Genomic DNA, 18996 nt, shown 5'->3' with positions numbered 1-18996 from the left:
GGGAGTATGTTATGGGCATGACCATCTAATATCCCGTGGTCAAAATTTACCGTAGTATTCTATACATGTGGATAAGTGTGAGGGTTAAACGAGAGTGTAAAGAAGGGGAGGATTACTTTTAATCCTCAAGATTGAGACAACCCATTAGGCCAAGTGTGAACTTGCATGGGGGCCTTGGGTATCGCTATAAATAAGAGGCCTAGCTACCCTCATTTCATCATCTTGTTGACTACGTCGAGACTTTGTCTTGTGGTGGGTCAACTCTTGTAGCAAGCGCGCCAGCACTAGGTACGACTCGATGCCACGGCAGTGGTATGGGACGCCGATCGAGGCTCGAGTCCATCTCGATCCCTTCGCTCAGGGGTGATCGGGTGGATCGGCACCCTTCTTTCTCTCTCTCCTTTCTAGATCTATCTATTCATCTATATTCTATCCTTATCTAATGCTTACATTAGTCTATGTCTCTTACACTTGTTCTCTAGGTCAATGAGGACAATTGATCATATTATGTGTCATCGACCACCACAATATAGAAATGAATTGTTTGCTTGACATTGTTGCTTTTTAGCTTCAATGCTCTATTATATCAATCTCCATTGGAGTGGAAGCATCTTTTATAAAACAATTTAGGTTCTTGAAGGGGTCTTGAAGGTGGGACTACTAGCGCAGATGCATAAGTTTTCATGGTCCTTAAGCAAAGAATTTATTGACATTCAAAACATCGCTCAAATAGTGTCAACTATCACATTGTATTGCTTGACTAGTGATTGTGGCCTCTATCAGTGAATTTGGATCTTCATCGAAAGTGAGAAGTAAATCCGTTGCATCATTACGTAGCCCATGATGGAACCCCAAGGAATATCAAATGCAATGAGGCAAATAATTATTGCATAAGCTAAGGCAGGGCAATCTCCTTGCCTCAAGCTTCAGATATTGTTTATTATTGTTCTTACACTATCCATTACCCCAACACTTACTTTGAATTCCTTGATAAAATAATTAAAGAATCATACTTACTAGTAGTGTTCCCACCAACCCAACTCGAGGAACATTCAGTGGTTATCTATTGGGATGCATATAAATGACAAGGCACACCTGGTTTATAAATCCTCGAAATGGAGATTGAGTACAATCAAATTTTTGTAGTAGGTTCATGATTGGTTCCTTTGTGTGGTTTAGGAAACTCAATTTTGTTGACATAAAAGATAATAAAGTTGTTTCAAATTGGGAAATGTGTTTTGATTGGGCATTATATTGTTATGTTACCTCAACGATGTCATTGTAAATCCCTCAGCAATCTTGGTTTGTCTTGTTTTAATGCCACAAATTTGGTTGATAAACAATCAAATTTAGATAGAACACACATGTATGTACTCTTGCGTGTTGATAAACTCCATTACGACAATGAAGCTTGAAAAAATCTTGAAAAAGAAAGAGGTATGTTATTTTGTATAAATGGTCATGACAATATGAGGTTGTTGAGATAGTGTTGAAATAAGACAAAAGGTCATATAATTAGACAATAAGTTAATTAAGAAGGTGAATGTTTACGAGCCAGAGAAGTTATCATTCAATTCTCGAGTCATAAAAGGGTGAATGTTTACTTTCCCATCAAGCAAAAACCAATTAGAAGGTTCAAAAGAGATTAACACAATAAAATTTGATTCGCTTAATGGTAAGCCAATCCATGACCATGACGTACCTAGTTTGAATCTTACGTTGTACTTGCAAAAAGTGATCATATATAGTGGAACCTCATAATCAATAATTTGAAGATCAAAATGATCAAATGAAATGTGGTGGTCCTCTATATCCCTATCAAGAAAACATAGATAATATTTATCAAATGCAATGGCCCATTACAACCAATAAACTATCAAATAAGTGCAAGCTTATGAGATTAGATGTTTATTGACGTGGCATAAATTTAGTCCACAACAATGGATGTAAAAAACACGCGTTGTCTTTTTTAAAAGAAAACAAACCATTCTTGATGGAAAATGTTGAAATGGATATAGGACAAGATTGCAAATTGTCCCACGTTGATCATAGGTTCCTAGCACTATTGCAAGGACTTTCGATTCCTAGCCTTGACTCTCTCCTAAAACACGGGGGAATCTCATGATAAACCAAAATGTGGTGTATGCATCAAAAGAGATTCAAAGAAAGTCTATTTACATGCTTGTTTAAGAGCTTGGGATTCATTCAATTTGTTTTATTTGCGAGGGTTAGACTAAGCTTCAGTGGGACCTAAAGGATAACTACTCTTTACATTTATATTAATGTTTGTCCTTGTTCCAAGTACCTAAGTTTTGAACCAATTTTTAGTTAATGTTACTTTAACAATCCCACTACCTTCAGGTAATAAAGCATAAACTTCACCGCAAGATCTATACGTTTATTCATGTGATTATTAGAGACATTTACCCTAAGGCCCTTATTTTTCCGAAATTCGTAGAAAACCCTCATTTTTCAAAACTCTCAAGTGGTCTATCTTTTTCCATAAATAATAATGTACTAATTACAAAAGTCGGATTACATATGATGGAATATAATATCCTATCAGTTCACCACAAAATCAATCAAGGTTCCCATAACATCCCTAATCTCTAGGTACATCCTTATGAACCTATAGAGTCCCATGTGAAAAAGGCTAATGCAAATGACTCTCTCTCTCTCTCTCTCTCTCTCTCTCTCTCTCTCTCTCTCTCTCTCTCTATGTAAAAGCACACAATTATATTAATTGTATGTAAAATCCATTTTTGACAACTTCTTAGTCTACGCTGACTACCTATCCTATGTTGGGAGATAGACATCCTATAAAGTCATTAGAAAACCTGAATATGCACTTGAGGAAATGATCCCCACATTCTCTAACATCTCGAAATTCCACATAATAATGCCTTTCAATTTCTTCATATTGTTTTTCACCCAATGTTTACCATCAAACATGAAAGCATTACGCATATTCCAATTGTGCTGCATACTCCAATATCATGATATATATATATATATATATATATATATATATATATATCTCCTTATATATACATATACATATGTATATATTGTTGTCTGTAAGTGTGAGATAATCAAAAGTCTTCATTTTTCGGTTTTTTTTTGCTAAGATGCTTGATTTGGTATTGAGGTTGCCTCCAAAATTGATCGATGTAAGTGGAGGGAGATAAAGCGGTGTGAATTGCATTGTTGATCGACATACGCAACAACAAGAAAGCAACATATTACAAGCAGCTACAACAGGAAAAAAAACATCCCCATATAAATCCCCAGATAAGGTTTTTTTTCCCGCACTCTCGACACACTAATTTCCCACACGATATTTCTTCATGGGTCTAGATTGGCCTCTCTGCGGATGATAAAAAAAATCTATCTATCTATCTCTTTGGTCATATTTGTAAAAAAACAAAAAAAGTAGGGAAAATTTATCACTTGAGTAACAATCGGTTCGGACAGCACCGCGAAACCGCGGCTTAACGGTTTAAATGGTTCGGTTCAGGTTCAAGTTTTTTTAAACGGTTCGGTTTGGTTTTAATAGCTAGAAACCTCGATTTAAACGGTTTATTATTATTATTATTATTTTAAAATAAAAAAAATTGCTTTTAAACAATCTTTTCATTTTGAAGCCTTTGTCACATTTTAGGAAAATCTTTAAAATTTTGAAAATTTAAAGTTTAAAATAATAAAATTTAAAATTGAAAACCAAAACCGAACCATGAAATCGCGGTTTTAACGGTTTGGAAATTTTTTAACGGTTCGGTTTAGCGGTTTCGTGGTTCGGTAGTTTCAAGAAATGGTAGACGGATCGGTTTCAAACCGGTTCGGTTTTGACACTCTCAAGCCGAACCGAACCGTTGCCGATTATTACACTTTTGAGTCTCTTTTTTACTGTTCTTTATTTTTTAAATTTTTTTTGTAGAAGCATTTTGGAAGAAGAAGAAGAAGAAGGAAAGGGAGAAGAAAGAAGCAGAGAGAGAGAGAGGAGGGTGGGACACGTGGCGCGAATCGGGCGGTTGAGATCGGACGGTGGAGATCTTCAATCGGGGGAAGAAAGGCAATTTAGTTACCGATAATTATTATACTGTTTCTTTTTACTTCTTCTTCTTCTTCTGTTCTTCTGCTCTGTTCCGCCATAGCCAAGAAAAACAGACGCAGAAACCCTAAAAAGCACAGAGAGAAATTAGAAAGGAAAGCAGAACGGTGGAGATCTTCAATCAGGGGAAGAAAGGCAATTTTGTTCTTCTGCTCTGTTCCGCCATAGCCAAGAAAAACAGAAGCAGAAACCCTAAAAAGCACAGAGAGAAATCAGAAAGAGAAGCAGAATACCCTCCCCCTCCCCTCCCTTTTCTTTACCCTAACTTTCTTCCTCCTTCCCCCTTCCTATCCTACAAACAAAACACGAAGAAAAAAAAGAAAAAAACTCTTGACTTTTTTTGTTTTGTTTGTGTTTTTTTAGTTTCTTCCCTTCTTTTTCTCCTCCCTCCTCGGGAAACAAGGAAGCAAAGAAAACAAAAAAAAAACTCTCATTAGGTGTAGATCCTGCCCTTCCTCCCCCCCCTTTCTTTTTGTTTCACTTGATATCACAACAGGAAAACCCTAATTCCATCTCTGCGAGCAGGAAAACCCTACCTTTGATTACCGCATGAAAGCTACTTACACCCGTAGATTGCATCAAGAATCACTCGATTCCATCTCAGTGGAAACAGAAACGAACCCTAGAATTCCATCTCTGCAAGTCAGCCGTTCCAATCCTTGCATGCACTGATTGAAGGGATTTCTGCTTTCTGGACGAGAAGAGGCAAAAGAAGAAGAAGAAGAAGAAGAAGAAGAAAGCAAGAGGGCGAACAAGAAGAAGAGGTAGAGAGATTTTTTCCGTCTTTCTTGGGCTGTTTTAAGAAATTATTATTCTTGGCCCCTCTTGTGCTTCATTTCAGGAAACTGTTCTTTTGATCCCTATATCCTTCTTGCGTTTTTTTAAAGAGAAATTGGGCTTCTGATCCTGTGCTTGTTGGATTCTTTCAAGAAAATTGTGTTTTGGATCCCATTATATAATCAAACTTGTTTGGTTCACTCTGTTCAATCTCTCGAAAAGTCGTAATGTAAGCATTTATGGAGGCTCGAATTTTGGTTTGATTTAAGTTCGGTTTGGCCTTTAGGATTTGGGTTAGATCAGTCCCTTCATGTTTTGATTTTTGCTTTAGCTCTTTTCAGATTTTGGTTCAGTCATTCAAACTTTGTTCTGTTTAGCCCCATTGTTTTTGGTTTTCTTTGACCTTTAATTATCTCCTTGAAATAGCATGGTCTCACTTCGGAAGGGTCTCGATTCCTCTATTAAGCTTTTTTCGCTTTTTCTTTCTTGCTGTTAACTGTCTTGGACACCTTCAAAGCCACACGTTTTGCCCGGCCATTCCTGCCTTGTCTTTAGCCTCTTAGTTAAGTCTTTGCTTTAGTTTCTTTTGCCCACGATTTTTCTTCTATTGCATTTTGCGTCGGGCCCTTTGTACATGTGCATTCTTGGTGCATGTGGAGTTCACTAAGTACAGTTAATCTCTGTTTCTGTCACTCTATTATTTGTGCATATCTCTTGTCTGTATTTTTTCTGTGAGTAAAGTGCTTCCCCCTTTTTTTCTTCTTGCTTTCCTACACACTGTTCTGTGAACATTTTTTCTCAATCTGGCTATAATCGCCTCGCCAATGTTCAGTTGAAAGCAAAATATTATTGCAAGGGCATAGGGAATTCAGAAACCGTATGTGTATCTATTAGGATTTGAGTTAGGGATCTGGTTCCAGATGGTCATTTGACATCCCATAATGGTATACAATTATGGTGGAGAGAAGTGAACCTTCTTTCATCCCAGAATGGCTGAAAGGAACTGGGGGAGGTGGCTCAGCCACACAAACTTTTCAAGGTATTTCTCGAAGTTCCCATAACAGTCGTCAACAAATTTAGTGTTGATTTAAGCTGTCACTATGGCGATTGAATGTTATTTGCTTCTAATTTTGTAGATGATGGTGGGTTTTCTCGAACAAAAACTTCTTTAGGTGGGAATAGTTCAGATTTTACTTGGAATTCAGCTACTTCTGACAAGATATTCTCTCCATCTACTCGGAGAAGTGCTCTTGAACGAACACTACCTGAGAAAGATCACTTGGGCAATCAGTTCTCTCAGTATAATTTGCATCGGAGCTCCTCGGCACGAAACCACGACATTGAAAGGAATACCCCAGCACCTCGGAATACTGACCAAGAATATGATCTGGATCATTGGAGTGATAAGGATAGGAGAAAAGAATGGCTTCTTGGCATGGCTGCCGAGGAAAAGGATAAAGATAGAGATTATGGCCTGTTACCTACCAGATTGTCTCTTAAACTTGATTCTGAAAGGAAGCTGAGAAGGTCTCAGTCTCAGTCTCCCAGACTATCCGAACAACAAGGCATTCGGAAACTAACTGAAATGGTACCCTCTTTGCCTTGTGTGAATGAGAGCCTATCTACAAGTAGGCATAAAGCAGTCTTTGATCGCAATTTCCCTACTCTTGGTTCGGATGAAAAGCAAAATAGCTTCCCTCCAATTTCTTTGAATGGAAACTGCTCTGTTGCTAGTCCACGTGCTATGGTGGGGAGTCCACGGCCTCTCTGGCAAGGGTCTGCTAGGCCAGACTTGAATCGGGCATCATCACCTGGATTGATGGGTGGTTTTCCTGTTACTGTAGCAGTCTCATCATCTATGAATTTGAGTGGCATTGATGTTCGGAGTTCTCTTCTTGCAGAAGTACCCAATTCTAGAGGAATTGATGCCCGGGGGTCACTTCTTTCAGAAGTACCCAATTCTAGAGGAATCGATGCTCGGAGTTCTGTGCTTGCAGAAGTGCCCAATTGTAGAGGAACTGATGGCTGGAGCTCTCTTCTTGCCGAAGGACACATCCCCAATGGTAATATACAGGCACCCACTGTTACTGTGAGTGTTGCATCTACTGCAAACTCTAGCCAGGTTGCAAATTCTGTTGGGGGAGTTCCAATAGGAACCATAGCTCCCCTAAACATGGCAGAAGCTCTTGCTCAGAATCCACCACGTGTACGGACACCCCCCCAAGTGAGCATTCTAAGCTTGATGATTTTGGCTACTTCATTATCATTTATTCCTCTGAATTTCTGATGAACTTGCATTTTACATAATAGGTATCACTTGAAAGCCAGAGATTGGAGGAGCTTGCGCTCAAGCAATCTCGTCAACTGATTCCAATGACGCCATCCTTGCCGAAAACCATGGTATGTTTTAAGACCTTAAGGATGTTCATTAATGACTGGAAAAAATCACACACACAGTTTTGGACATTTCTAATCATATATTTCAAAGATGATCTGTCAAAACCTTTTTAGTTGCCTTATGGAGCATTATTGTTGATCTCTTGAAATGAAAGACCTTACCTAATTATACCACTCCTGGTTCTGACATACACATCCTACTTTTTTCGGTCTTCTTATCAGTGACTCACAAAATCTCTGATGTTAAAGAATGGACCTCTATAATATATATAGATAAGTATTTCTAAAGATATTAAAGAAATATCATCTATAATAGGGTTGTGGACCAGCACAAAAGAAAAATTACACAAGTGTAAAAGGATGAATAATAATATCTGCCTAAAACTTACATAGGCTTGCCAATTGACAACCAATGGATTGCCAAATACTAGGTGCAAAATACCAACCTGGACACAAACATTTATATAGTGGCTGATATTGTATATGAGAGTGGGGACTTGTTTGCATTTTAAACTTTTCTACTTGCTATGGTTACAACGATACTCTTTCTAGCAGTCCATTTGTCTTTCCTCTTGATTATGCTGGAGTATCCACACTATATGTGATATTCACATCCACGACATGAGATATCTCATGTTAATTAATCCATGAACTAAGCACTTGAATTCGTTCTCTCAAGGATGATCGTACAATAGGTTAGTGCACGGATCCTGATTTGGTGTAAGATGTCCTGACTTTGGGAAGATTGATCATTGTGCACTTATTGCTAGTGATGCTGTAGCAGTAAGTTTAGATTTCGATGGGGCTTTGGTAGGATATGCTGAAGTTGCTTTTAGGTTTTGTGTTTTGTGTTGATCCACTTCCTAATTTAGGATTATCCATTTTGGAAGTTGTTTGTGAGTTCGATGAGCTATTTGGTAAGCCACCTCCAATTCCTATGGTGGAGGTCACAAGCTGCCTATATTAGATAAAAAACCATTCTCGCTAGGTTGTTTTCATAGGGAAATGCCTACCTATCTAGATAATTGCTTTCTATAAGTTAGCATAATCAAGGCTACGAAGAAGATTAATTTTCGGTTTGCATGACTTTAAGCTAATAAAGCAGCTATCAAAGCTATGCTTGCCAATTGAGTAGGTGATTCCGGATCAGGTACAACAGGTTAGTGCACGGATCCTGATTTGGTGTAAAATGTCCTTACTTTGGGAAGATAGATCATTGTGCACTTATTGCTAGTGATGCAGTAGCAGTAAATTTAGATTTCGATGGGGCTTTGGTAGGATATGCTGAAGTTGCTTTTAGGTTTTGTGTTTTGTGTTGATCCACTTCCTAATTTAGGATTATCCATTTTGGAAGTTGTTTGTGAGTTCGATGAGCTATTTGGTAAGCCACCTCCAATTCCTATGGTGGAGGTCACAAGCTGCCTATATTAGATAAAAAACCATTCTCGCTAGGTTGTTTTCATAGGGAAATGCCTACCTATCTAGATAATTGCTTTCTATAAGTTAGCATAATCAAGGCTACGAAGAAGATTAATTTTCGGTTTGCGTGGCTTTAAGCTAATAAAGCAGCTATCAAAGCTATGCTTGTTTGTCAATTGAGTAGGTGATTCCGGATCAGGTACAACAGGTTAGTGCACGGATCCTGATTTGGTGTAAAATGTCCTTACTTTGGGAAGATAGATCATTGTGCACTTATTGCTAGTGATGCAGTAGCAGTAAATTTAGATTTCGATGGGGCTTTTGGTAGGATATGCCGACGTTGCTTTTAGGTTTTGTGTTTTGTGTTGATCCACTTCCTAATTTAGGATTATCCATTTTGGAAGTTGTTTGTGAGTTCGATGAGCTATTTGGTAAGCCACCTCCAATTCCTATGATGGAGGTCACAGGCCGCCTATATTAGATAAAAAACCATTCTCGCTAGGTTGTTTTCATAGGGAAATGCCTACCTATCTAGATAATTGCTTTCTATAAGTTAGCATAATCAAGGCTACGAAGAAGATTAATTTTCGGTTTGCATGGCTTTAAGCTAATAAAGCAGCTATCAAAGCTATGCTTGTCAATTGAGTAGGTGATTCCGGATCAGCCCTTGCGATTATTGGGAGTGGATATGATCATTCTGGTTCTTATTTTTGAAACCACCATGACTCTTATCATGTTCTGTATCCCAATGGCCTTGTTGAGAATAGGTTTACTTGTTGAGAAAGGTGTCTTGCAATAGGAAAAGAAGATATTTGAGAATGAACATTCCTAATTCAGGAGACAATTGCTGATAAAGATGCATGCATTGGAAAAGGGATGTTTAAAGGTGTACCAAGTATGGACATCTGAAAAAATACCTTCAGGGGAAACCTATATAACCTCATAAGTTTCTTTAAACCTATATAACCTCACAAGGCTTCTCAAACTTTGAGCTACGAATATTAAAATGTATTTATATAATAATATTTTTCAAGTAATGTATGAAGTTATGGTCTTACCCTTCTTGGGTTTGATATTATATATGCAAAGGTTGCACTTGCAGCGTTTTGTGTTTGTTTGTCTTTCTATTTTGTTATGCTGATCATTTCTTGTATTCGTTCCCTCATGCACTCATTCAGTTTCAGGCGTATGTTGAATGGTCTAGTCATAAAAAAGAGAGAACGCAGTGTTTGTCTGGTTTTGTTTGTGCATGCATTAGAGTATGTTCCTTCCAGTTTTTAGGTGTCCTCTTTTCTCTTTCTGTATGGGAATTGTGATGCACAATGCAATCCATATACGATGTGTTATGACTTCCATTGTGAATGTCGCTCCCAAATTTAATATACTTGGGTCTTATTTCACCAGCCTTTTGGTAATAATTGTTAAAGAATGACAGTAGCTAGTCATTAGTCTTTATTACAGAATCTCTTTGTAACATGCCCCAAAATTGATGGTATTCATGGAGCAATGAATGCAACAAAGTATTCCCAATCTTTCCACCTCATCCAACTTTCAGTTACCTTGTTGTCTAAATCTTCCATGTCCTCTACTGCATGCTGCAGTTAATGCAGCAGAATTCTCCGAACTATCAAACCCAATTGCCAATCACATCATTACTGAAAGGTTCAAAATTTTCTTTTCCATCAACAATTCAGACCTCTTTTGGTTCCTTTGTTTATGGGAATCAAATATTAAAAGTTTTATATAAATATATTAATTGCATGTTTAAGGATGTGATTCTGAATATGAATAAATTTTTTTATGACTCTAGTTGCCAGAAATTTTGGGAATAAATTTTTTTGCCAGAACTCTAGTTGACGTAAGAAATATGAAAGTATCGCATTGGAAATACAGACATAAAGAGATGAATGCAGACATGAACAAAGGATTAGAACCGTGCAAATCTAAAACTAATCATTCAATTTTTTAACTGCTCATCTTAATATGATCAAACTTTTGAAATGAAACTGCTAGAAACAATACATAAAGGATCATTTAAGTAAAATGTGAAGAGATAGTAGATGCTGACCTATGTTTGACTTGAGGGATGTCTATGACAACTGATTTGCAACTTTTTTTTCCGCATATTAGCCATCACTACACCATAGGGGCTGCCAAAAATGTGCAATTGCAAAGATTGATTTGTAAACATAAAACTAATCCCCGATCTATTCTTAGCAAGTATATTTTTCTTGATTGTCTGTTCTTAGGTAGAATATGTCTTCACAGTATATTCATTCTGCTTTGCAAGTCTCACAGTGAACTCTCCAAATTCTATCCTTAACCCTAGATGGTGTATGAGTCATGGCTACCTCAAAATGTTAGCAATCCATCACATGCTTTGCAAAAAGTGCATGATCCATCTAATATTTGGGAATTCGTTCTCTAATATGACATCTGTGGCAATACATGTATAACTCATGTATCCATCACGTTGGCCAGTTTAGCATGTCATAGACTACCCACATACAAATCTAATCTCAGAGAGTTTTTGATGAAATTCTCCAAGGGCAAGTCAAATCCATCCTATATTTGGGAAGCCATCTGTCAATATAAAATCCATGGTAATACAATTGTACAAGATTGTGATTGTGACCATTGCCGAGTCCAAGTAAGTATGTCACACTGTCCAAGTAATGCTTAACCTAGGGCTAAGATAGCAAGGACTCTCAACAAATGTATTTCTTTGTTGTACAATTAAAATGCACTTGACCAACCATCCTTATTTATATCAAGTTTCTTCATTTGTTACAATTTCAACTTTGTTCCAGCTGTCTTCATAGGTAAGTTTGCAACTAAATCCAATAGAACCCATCATGTTTATGATGAATTATGACCTAGGCATGTAATAATAGCATTCTGCTATGCTGTGATCCTGCAAACTTGTTTGAAGGAAGTTTTCACAGATATTGATGGTTCTACCACCTCCTTGTCATTCTTATGAAAGCATTTTGACTACCCTTAGCATTGCTTGATTTTGATTCTCCTATGTAGGGAAGAGTCTCCATCCATGTATATCAGTGTTGAAAAAGAATACATTTTCATCACAGGGAAATCACAATGTATCATGGCTTGTGATTAACGGATCAATCAAAATGTGTGGCATGTGAAGTTTTTAAAGACTTTTGAGTGTGGATATCTTGAGTAGTAAATTGCCAACTCAAGAGTACATCAGCCAAAATCATCACAGGATAAACCATTCCCAGCCTACATATCTTTACAGTGAAATAACTCGTCAAAGGACACTATTGTGTGAAGATGTTGTCTCACTCTGAATGTTGCGAGGATGGAAATGTGAATTGGTGCATCGTGATGTTTCCTTGTAGACGTCCTAACATGTCAGTTCATATGAGTGTAACTAGTGTTTTTTTCCCTTCTCTTTCCTTGTTCAAGCCACCTATCATACATGTGAAGAACAAGATCCATTTTGAGTTGTGCGTATTTGTCATCTATATACCTTGATGCATCTATGATGTAAAGAAGTTGTATCATATTTACTAGGTATTTCTTTGTGAAACAATGTATTGTATGTACTCCAATGCGTCAATGATGTTTCAACGAAGATATGAGACTGTTCAATATGTTTGTTCCAGATTCTTTCTGACAAATCTAAAGCTAAAGCATCACGGACTGTAGATGGAACAGTGATGACATCTAAAGGGTCCCAACAGCCTGGTTCCTTACAGTCAAATTTGTCACACAAACCTACAACTGCAAGGGTAGAACCACCAAAGCAGTCCCAAGGAAAGCTACTAGTCCTTAAGTCTGGAAAAGATGGGGTTGTAGTTCCTACTTTGTCAAGAAGCGACAGTGGCCCCCCTTTGATTCCTCAAGGATCCACTGCCTCTTCTACCTCTGCTCCATCTTTAGCTACTCCTAATAATGGAATAGTGGGTCTCCGTAAGACTATTTTGGATGTAAAGGGATCAATAACAGCTGCTGATGACCGCCGACCATCACTTCAGGCTCGTAATCGGAGTGATTTCTTCAATTCTATTCGAAAAAAATCAAGCAATGCTGTTGCATCCAATTTATCAAATGAAGTTAAAAGTGAGATTACCAATGAATCCATCGATGTATCGATAAATAAAGGAGAAAATTGTACTAACAATGGAAGCGAATTGAAGCTGAATGGTATCTGTGAAGATTCAAATCTGCCATCGATGTCATTGACGATTTATGCAAACGGTGTTTCAAAGCATAGCCCAGCCGTATTGGATAGCCCGTTGCAAAAGAGTTTGTCAACAGAAATCCAAGAAGAGACTAAGGTTTCTTTTATGCCTGGAGCATCTGAGGAGGAGGAAGCTGCTTTTATGCGGTCTCTTGGTTGGGAAGAGAATGCGGAAGGCAGCGAGTTAACTGAAGAGGAAATCAATGCTTTCTATCACGAGGTTAGTTGCTTTTGCTTTATACTGTTCTCTATTTGATGAGAAGGTTTATGGTTTAGGGATTAGGGATTACATTGCTCATTCCTACTTTCCTATTGCCTTTAACCAGAGACCATAGTTCCCAAATGTCGTTGAACTCTTATACTGAATGTCTGTAAACCCTAATACCCAATGTCATGAAGTCCTAACCCTAAACAATTGGAACCCTAAACCCTAATCCCTTACTCTGAATCTCCCTAAAAGTGAAACCTCATCCTGAGCCAGCAATCCCTGTGCTCCCTAATTCATCCCAATCATTTAATGTCCTAATCCCTAACTTCTAAAATTTGTCAACACTTGTCCCGTATCCCTAAACCCTAACTCCTAACCAAATTGTGTTCTTTTGATGTGATGGAACAGCTAAACCAGAGAAAAAGCCCTCTCAATGGGACATGCAAACACAAAGTAATGAAAACTCTTTCCGTCAGTCGGTTCATGGGAAGCTTGGAGAGCATCTCATCGGCATGTCTATCTTCGTCAGATTCGGAAACGGATGATGAGCCCCCCCGTTCATTTGCAAATGGCATTATTGTCTAACTCATGTCTATTGACTTTGCTTGTAGGAAGTGCAAAAGTAAATCTTTTTACACCTTGCGCTTAAACCTTACGGAAAAAGGGTATTGTGTATGATCCTGATGATTGCTATTCTTCAGTAGAAGTAAAACGATTTTGATATCGGCGTATTTTTGGAACGTTGATTTGTTTTTTTAACCTCGAACTTCGAAGGGTTGTATCAAAAAGCTTCTTATGAGATGGAATAAAGTATTGGTGTGCATATCACACCCTCTACTCAAGCATAGCCAAGTTGTAAATTCTTAAGACTCAAAACAAGCAAAAATAGTTTTAAACGGGTTGGCAATTCATCACCTGTTTTTTCTCTATATGGTGCAAACTGTTTGATATGAAAAGAGTGAGCTTTAAAAGAGTGATAACAAATGCATGTTGAATCACCAAAAATATGTATTATATGAAAGAGTCATATTAATATCATACGCTAGCATGTGATCTGCATGAATGAAAATCATTAAGAGCCGGTGATTTCTAACCATACATCTTTGCACCTTAAGTCTCTGAATGTTTATATTACTCCACTCTTTGAACTGATCCAGTTTTGTGAATGCTTCATTGTTTTGTGCAATACAGTTTTGTGAATATGCTGAATGCTTCATTTCAGCTGTGCAATAAAGTTTTGTTGAGAAATGGAAACATGCTGTCAAAACTTCAAGACTAGTGCCTCAACCATAATGGAGAGTTGTAGAAAGGGAATGGGTGATGTGTTTTTCTTCATTTTATACAAAATTACATTGTGATATATGGTTTATTTGCAAACCATATTCAAATTAGCCAATTTGGGATCTTGTAAGCTCATTTTAATAGGTTGCAATATTGTCATCTCTATATACATGAGCCAAGTCATTGAAGATTTTAGTGGGTTATTGTAATGTAATGACAACCCTATCATACCTTTTTTTCTTTGTAAACAGTTTGTGCATGAGTTTGGCAATGGAGCTTGACAATGAATTAGATGATTGAGATGACTCGATCCAACTTTAGTTTAATCGGACTATTGAAGTTCCATTTCATATCATTAAGAAACAATCCTCAACCTAGTTAATATTGGGTGTAAAGCTAGAATGAAATGAGTTTGATGACTGGTGGGAAAGCATAATCCATGAAACTTTGAACCTTGCTTATAGGAGGCTAAGACATTGTTGGAAGTGATCGCAAGTAGGGAGTCATGTGGCCAAGTTAACCTATAATGCAAACCCCTTACAAGACCACACTAGGGCTTAGACTAGTAGAGACAACTAGGACATAAGCAAAGAGTTGTGGCTTAGTAACAATGGAATATGCTCACTCAGAAGCACATTCATGTAGTAGAATCTAGAACAATGGTAGTGTATGTGTTTCTCAAAAAACAATAGTAGTATGCTGATTTTTGAATTGTATTCCTATACAAATTTCTTTTAATATTATTGACTCTTAGCAAATTAGAAATTTGCAGGTCTTTGGTCTCTTAAATTAGTTTATGACTAAGACATCTTAGTGCTCAATGATAATATACAAATTTTCTTTTATTATTTTATGATGATGCATCTTTTTTGACAAGCACGTATTTTAAAGACTTTGGCTGAGATTTCCGCCAGCCGTCAAACCGTTCTACAGATCCATCAAGTTCAGAGACATTTTAAAATGTTGTGATACAATGACTAAAGCTTCCTTTCTACAACATGAAAGACTTGTTCAGTATCTTCCAATGTTATTCTTCAATGCAACATAGCATGACCATTACTTGAAATGTCTAAACCAATATCTACAATTGTGCCTATTATGTAATGACAAATACTTTTCGTATCGAACCTTTGTACATAACCAAATGCGGCTTACCATGAGGGTGTCTAATACATAACCAAATCATTTTGTGTGCAAGCGACTAGTACATACATATAATTAACTCCAAGTTTGTGTTTGTTGTAGAGTATGATGATTGAACATAAACAAACTTTATTTTTTCTCATCTAAGGGGTCTAGATTGGAATATGAGTTTCAAGAAATGTAATTACATATCATATGGAAATACAACAATAAGTGGAAATACAAATGTAATTACATATCATATGGAAATACAAACAATAAGTGGAATACACGTAGATGACCAACATCTTTCACAATAGTGTTAAGACCACACGATGTAAGGGCACTCCGAACTAGCAATTGCTTGAACTGGAAATATTGCAACACATTACACATATTTAGAAATGGTCTACTTCAAGTTTTTTCAAAAGAAACATAAGTCAACATGTAGGATACATAGGTTATAAGCTGTTAGTTTGAAAACTCGTTGTAAATGACACAAGTTACTATGTAGGCTGTACATAACTAGTTTTCTTCAAAATGTGCACCAAATTCAATAAAATTTGGAACTTCAACTTGTGTTTATATCAAAATGCATGCTTCTATTAAGGTAATACAAATTTATAAGGAAAGCACATGAAGAAAGAGATACCATGATAGCGAGGAAACTATTTCTCAAGGAACCAAACAAGAATTTACATTCAAATACTCATATAAAAGAGTTCTTGAACTGTTGATATGCATTGAAGTTAATAATGTATATCCATATTTTTTAATAACCACAATCACAAACCACAATCCCCTAATCTCAATCACAAGTAAAAGTCAAAATCTAGATCTAGATGTTGGTTTTTTGAGATCTTCAATGTTGGGAGTTTTATAAACATTGAAATGCTACAAAAGAACTCGCTTGCTTTACTTGCCCTCAAAAGTGTACAAAATAAATTTCTTCCTAAGCAAGTGGGCACAATGTAGACCAAATTCACTCTAAAAATGATGACACCACTACTACAATTCTCTAAATACAAGACATGAAAACTTCAAAACACATGAGGGGATCGAAGCAGCTCATGAGGGGATGAGGAATTTTTTTACTTATTTTGTTGTTAATTCCACAGGACATTGGTGGCATTCGGCGAGATGGTGGAGGTGGATTGAATGAAGCAATTTGGTTGTTTTTAGGAGTGATGATGGTGAGGGGGCCGAAGCACATCATGAAGGGAGAGTGAATAAGTTGTGGGGATCGAAGCAAATGGGGTGAGAGGTGGAGATTAGTATAGTACATTTCATTTTCATGGTCTGTTTTTTTCTCCCCAACAGTTTTTACAAATGCTGGAATCAGTTCAGATCTGTTTGCAACTGTTTCTGTTGGGATGGTAAATCTTCTTACAGCTCCACACCTGACACATATGATTGGAAAGACGGAGGACATGGAATATCATGTGAAATATAAGTTTTCTATGGAGTTCTGTTCTAAGAGCCCGAAATTTTGTTTTCTACAGTAGATCACTGGAATCAATGTTGTGCCAATAGTTTTTACAAATGCTAGAATCAGTTCAGATATACTGGTGGAGATGAAACAATATTATGTACTATTTGTATACTGCCTCCGGGCTTTTTATTAATACCAATGGAGCATATGTTTTATGGTAAAAAAAACTTCAAAACACAACCTAGAAAGAAAGCATTTGAGAAGTCACTTGTTATAGAATATTGCTTTCTTTAATATCTTCCATGTGCCAGCATGCATGTTTTTTTTTTCTTTTACAAAAAAATTACTACTTCCATTAGTTAAGTCAATGTACATAGGATAATATATACAACCCATGTCTTACAAGCCAACTTGCATGGCTATAAAGAAACTGACATGTATAAAGGAATAAACAAAAAACTCATAATCGCCGCATCATCCGATGAGCACAATATTACTCGACCGCATACCCTCAACGTGAGCCTCATACAACCCAATTTCAACATAGACATCCTCCAATCTCTTTACGTGGCAACACCCACCTATATGTTTGGTACTCTCAGATGGAACAACCACCATCGTGGTTGATAATCCACTTTGCATTGCCATCCACCATCTGCAACATTGGAGAACCTCTCCATTTCAGAAGGAAATGACCTCTAGCTTCTTCGATTGCATCTGAGGGCCCCTAAAGGCTTCTTCACTTGCATTTGAGGGTTCTCTTATCTGTGAAAGACTCATTGCACCTAGATACGCACACTTGCCAAACTGTAAGGTTGACCACTAATAACCAAATGTCCACGTACCGTTCCTATATGTAGAATGAACCTCCTTGTGCTGAAGGTTGTACAGTCCCATGCACCACCTTTAAAGGACTATTTCCATTCCACCCATGAAAGCACATAGTCGATTCAATAGCCAACCAAATAGCTGCTGCACTCAATACATGAACATCAACCCCGGACCGAGCCAAGATTCTTAATCTCCTCATCCAAACTTTGTGGGCTCGCAAGCAACTCCACAAACAGTGTGCGTTATCCTCCAAACTCGCTCCGCAGGCCTTGCAATTCATGCCACCCCTTCTCCCAAGCCACTCTTCAGTTGGAACAACCCGATGGGTGATTAACCAGAAAAACACTTTGACCCTCTTGGGGAGGGATGATTTCCATATCCTGCACTTGGTTCTATCCACGAAGACCGAATCGACATCTACATGGGCCCATTTATTGGCACATTTCTCATGATGCAATCATACTTTCTCCCCAAGTGCGTCGAGTGCTTGAAGAAACCTATTGATTTATCTTGTTCTTCTCTCCACTTATATTCTACAGGATCTCATTCTAAACACTTGAGTGGTTTGGCTTCAACCACATACAAGATCCAGTCCTCCTCAACCTCAATGACTAGCGGATTCACCTTCCATTTCTTACCGTCTAGCGCCACAATTCTAATCGGGGACCAACTTGCACCTTCATCTACGGATCCCAACTGGATAATCTTCCTGTTCTTTCCTAGACCCTTGGCATTGATAATTTTTCCCGTATCATCACATTGTCTGGACCATTCACCCTCTTCCACATTACTGAAAGGAACAAAGTATATAACTGTATTGACTAGGTCAAGCATCTTCTTGCCATTTCTGAACTTTCCCAAGTTTTCATATAATTTATCACAATTACTAGCAAACAACCGCATCCAATGTGTCATTGAATGAATCCTTGCACAATACAATATAGCGCATGACATAACCTTGTTCTGTCCAAACATCTTTCCCTTCGTCGACTTTAAGGTCTCATTCCACAATAGGGGTTGGTGCATCCATTCAACATTAGTACTTGGACCTATCCGACTTAGATGCCCACAAACCATACTCCATGCCTTCATCACTAACATACATGTGCGATCAGCCAACATATTAGATTTCCTAAGCTTTAAGTCCATACAAAATAGCCATGATTTATGTGGCTTCCAATGTCCACCAAGTCGTGGACTCCAGAGGA

At 37.5% G+C, this 18996-nt stretch overlaps 1 protein-coding gene across 1 annotated transcript; it reads left to right on the top strand.

The window, feature by feature from the left end:
- The first annotated feature begins 5645 nt into the window (after positions 1 to 5645).
- On the top strand, positions 5646 to 14051 carry LOC147866153 (uncharacterized). Its single transcript, XM_087316517.1, has 5 exons — positions 5646 to 5927; positions 6025 to 7112; positions 7199 to 7288; positions 12337 to 13134; positions 13531 to 14051. Exons 1-5 carry the CDS (start codon positions 5843 to 5845, stop codon positions 13705 to 13707), a joined length of 2238 nt encoding a protein of 745 aa, XP_087172643.1. The 5' UTR covers positions 5646 to 5842; the 3' UTR covers positions 13708 to 14051.
- The last annotated feature ends 4945 nt before the right edge of the window (positions 14052 to 18996 follow it).

This window comes from Azolla caroliniana, unplaced genomic scaffold, assembly GCF_043228905.1.
Source record: "Azolla caroliniana isolate FFs.n. ecotype wild unplaced genomic scaffold, voAzoCaro1.0.p SCAF_3, whole genome shotgun sequence".
Lineage (NCBI taxonomy): Eukaryota > Viridiplantae > Streptophyta > Polypodiopsida > Salviniales > Salviniaceae > Azolla > Azolla caroliniana.
The sequence above is the reverse complement of the archived record's forward strand: the minus strand, read 5'-3'. Positions and strand labels throughout refer to the sequence as shown.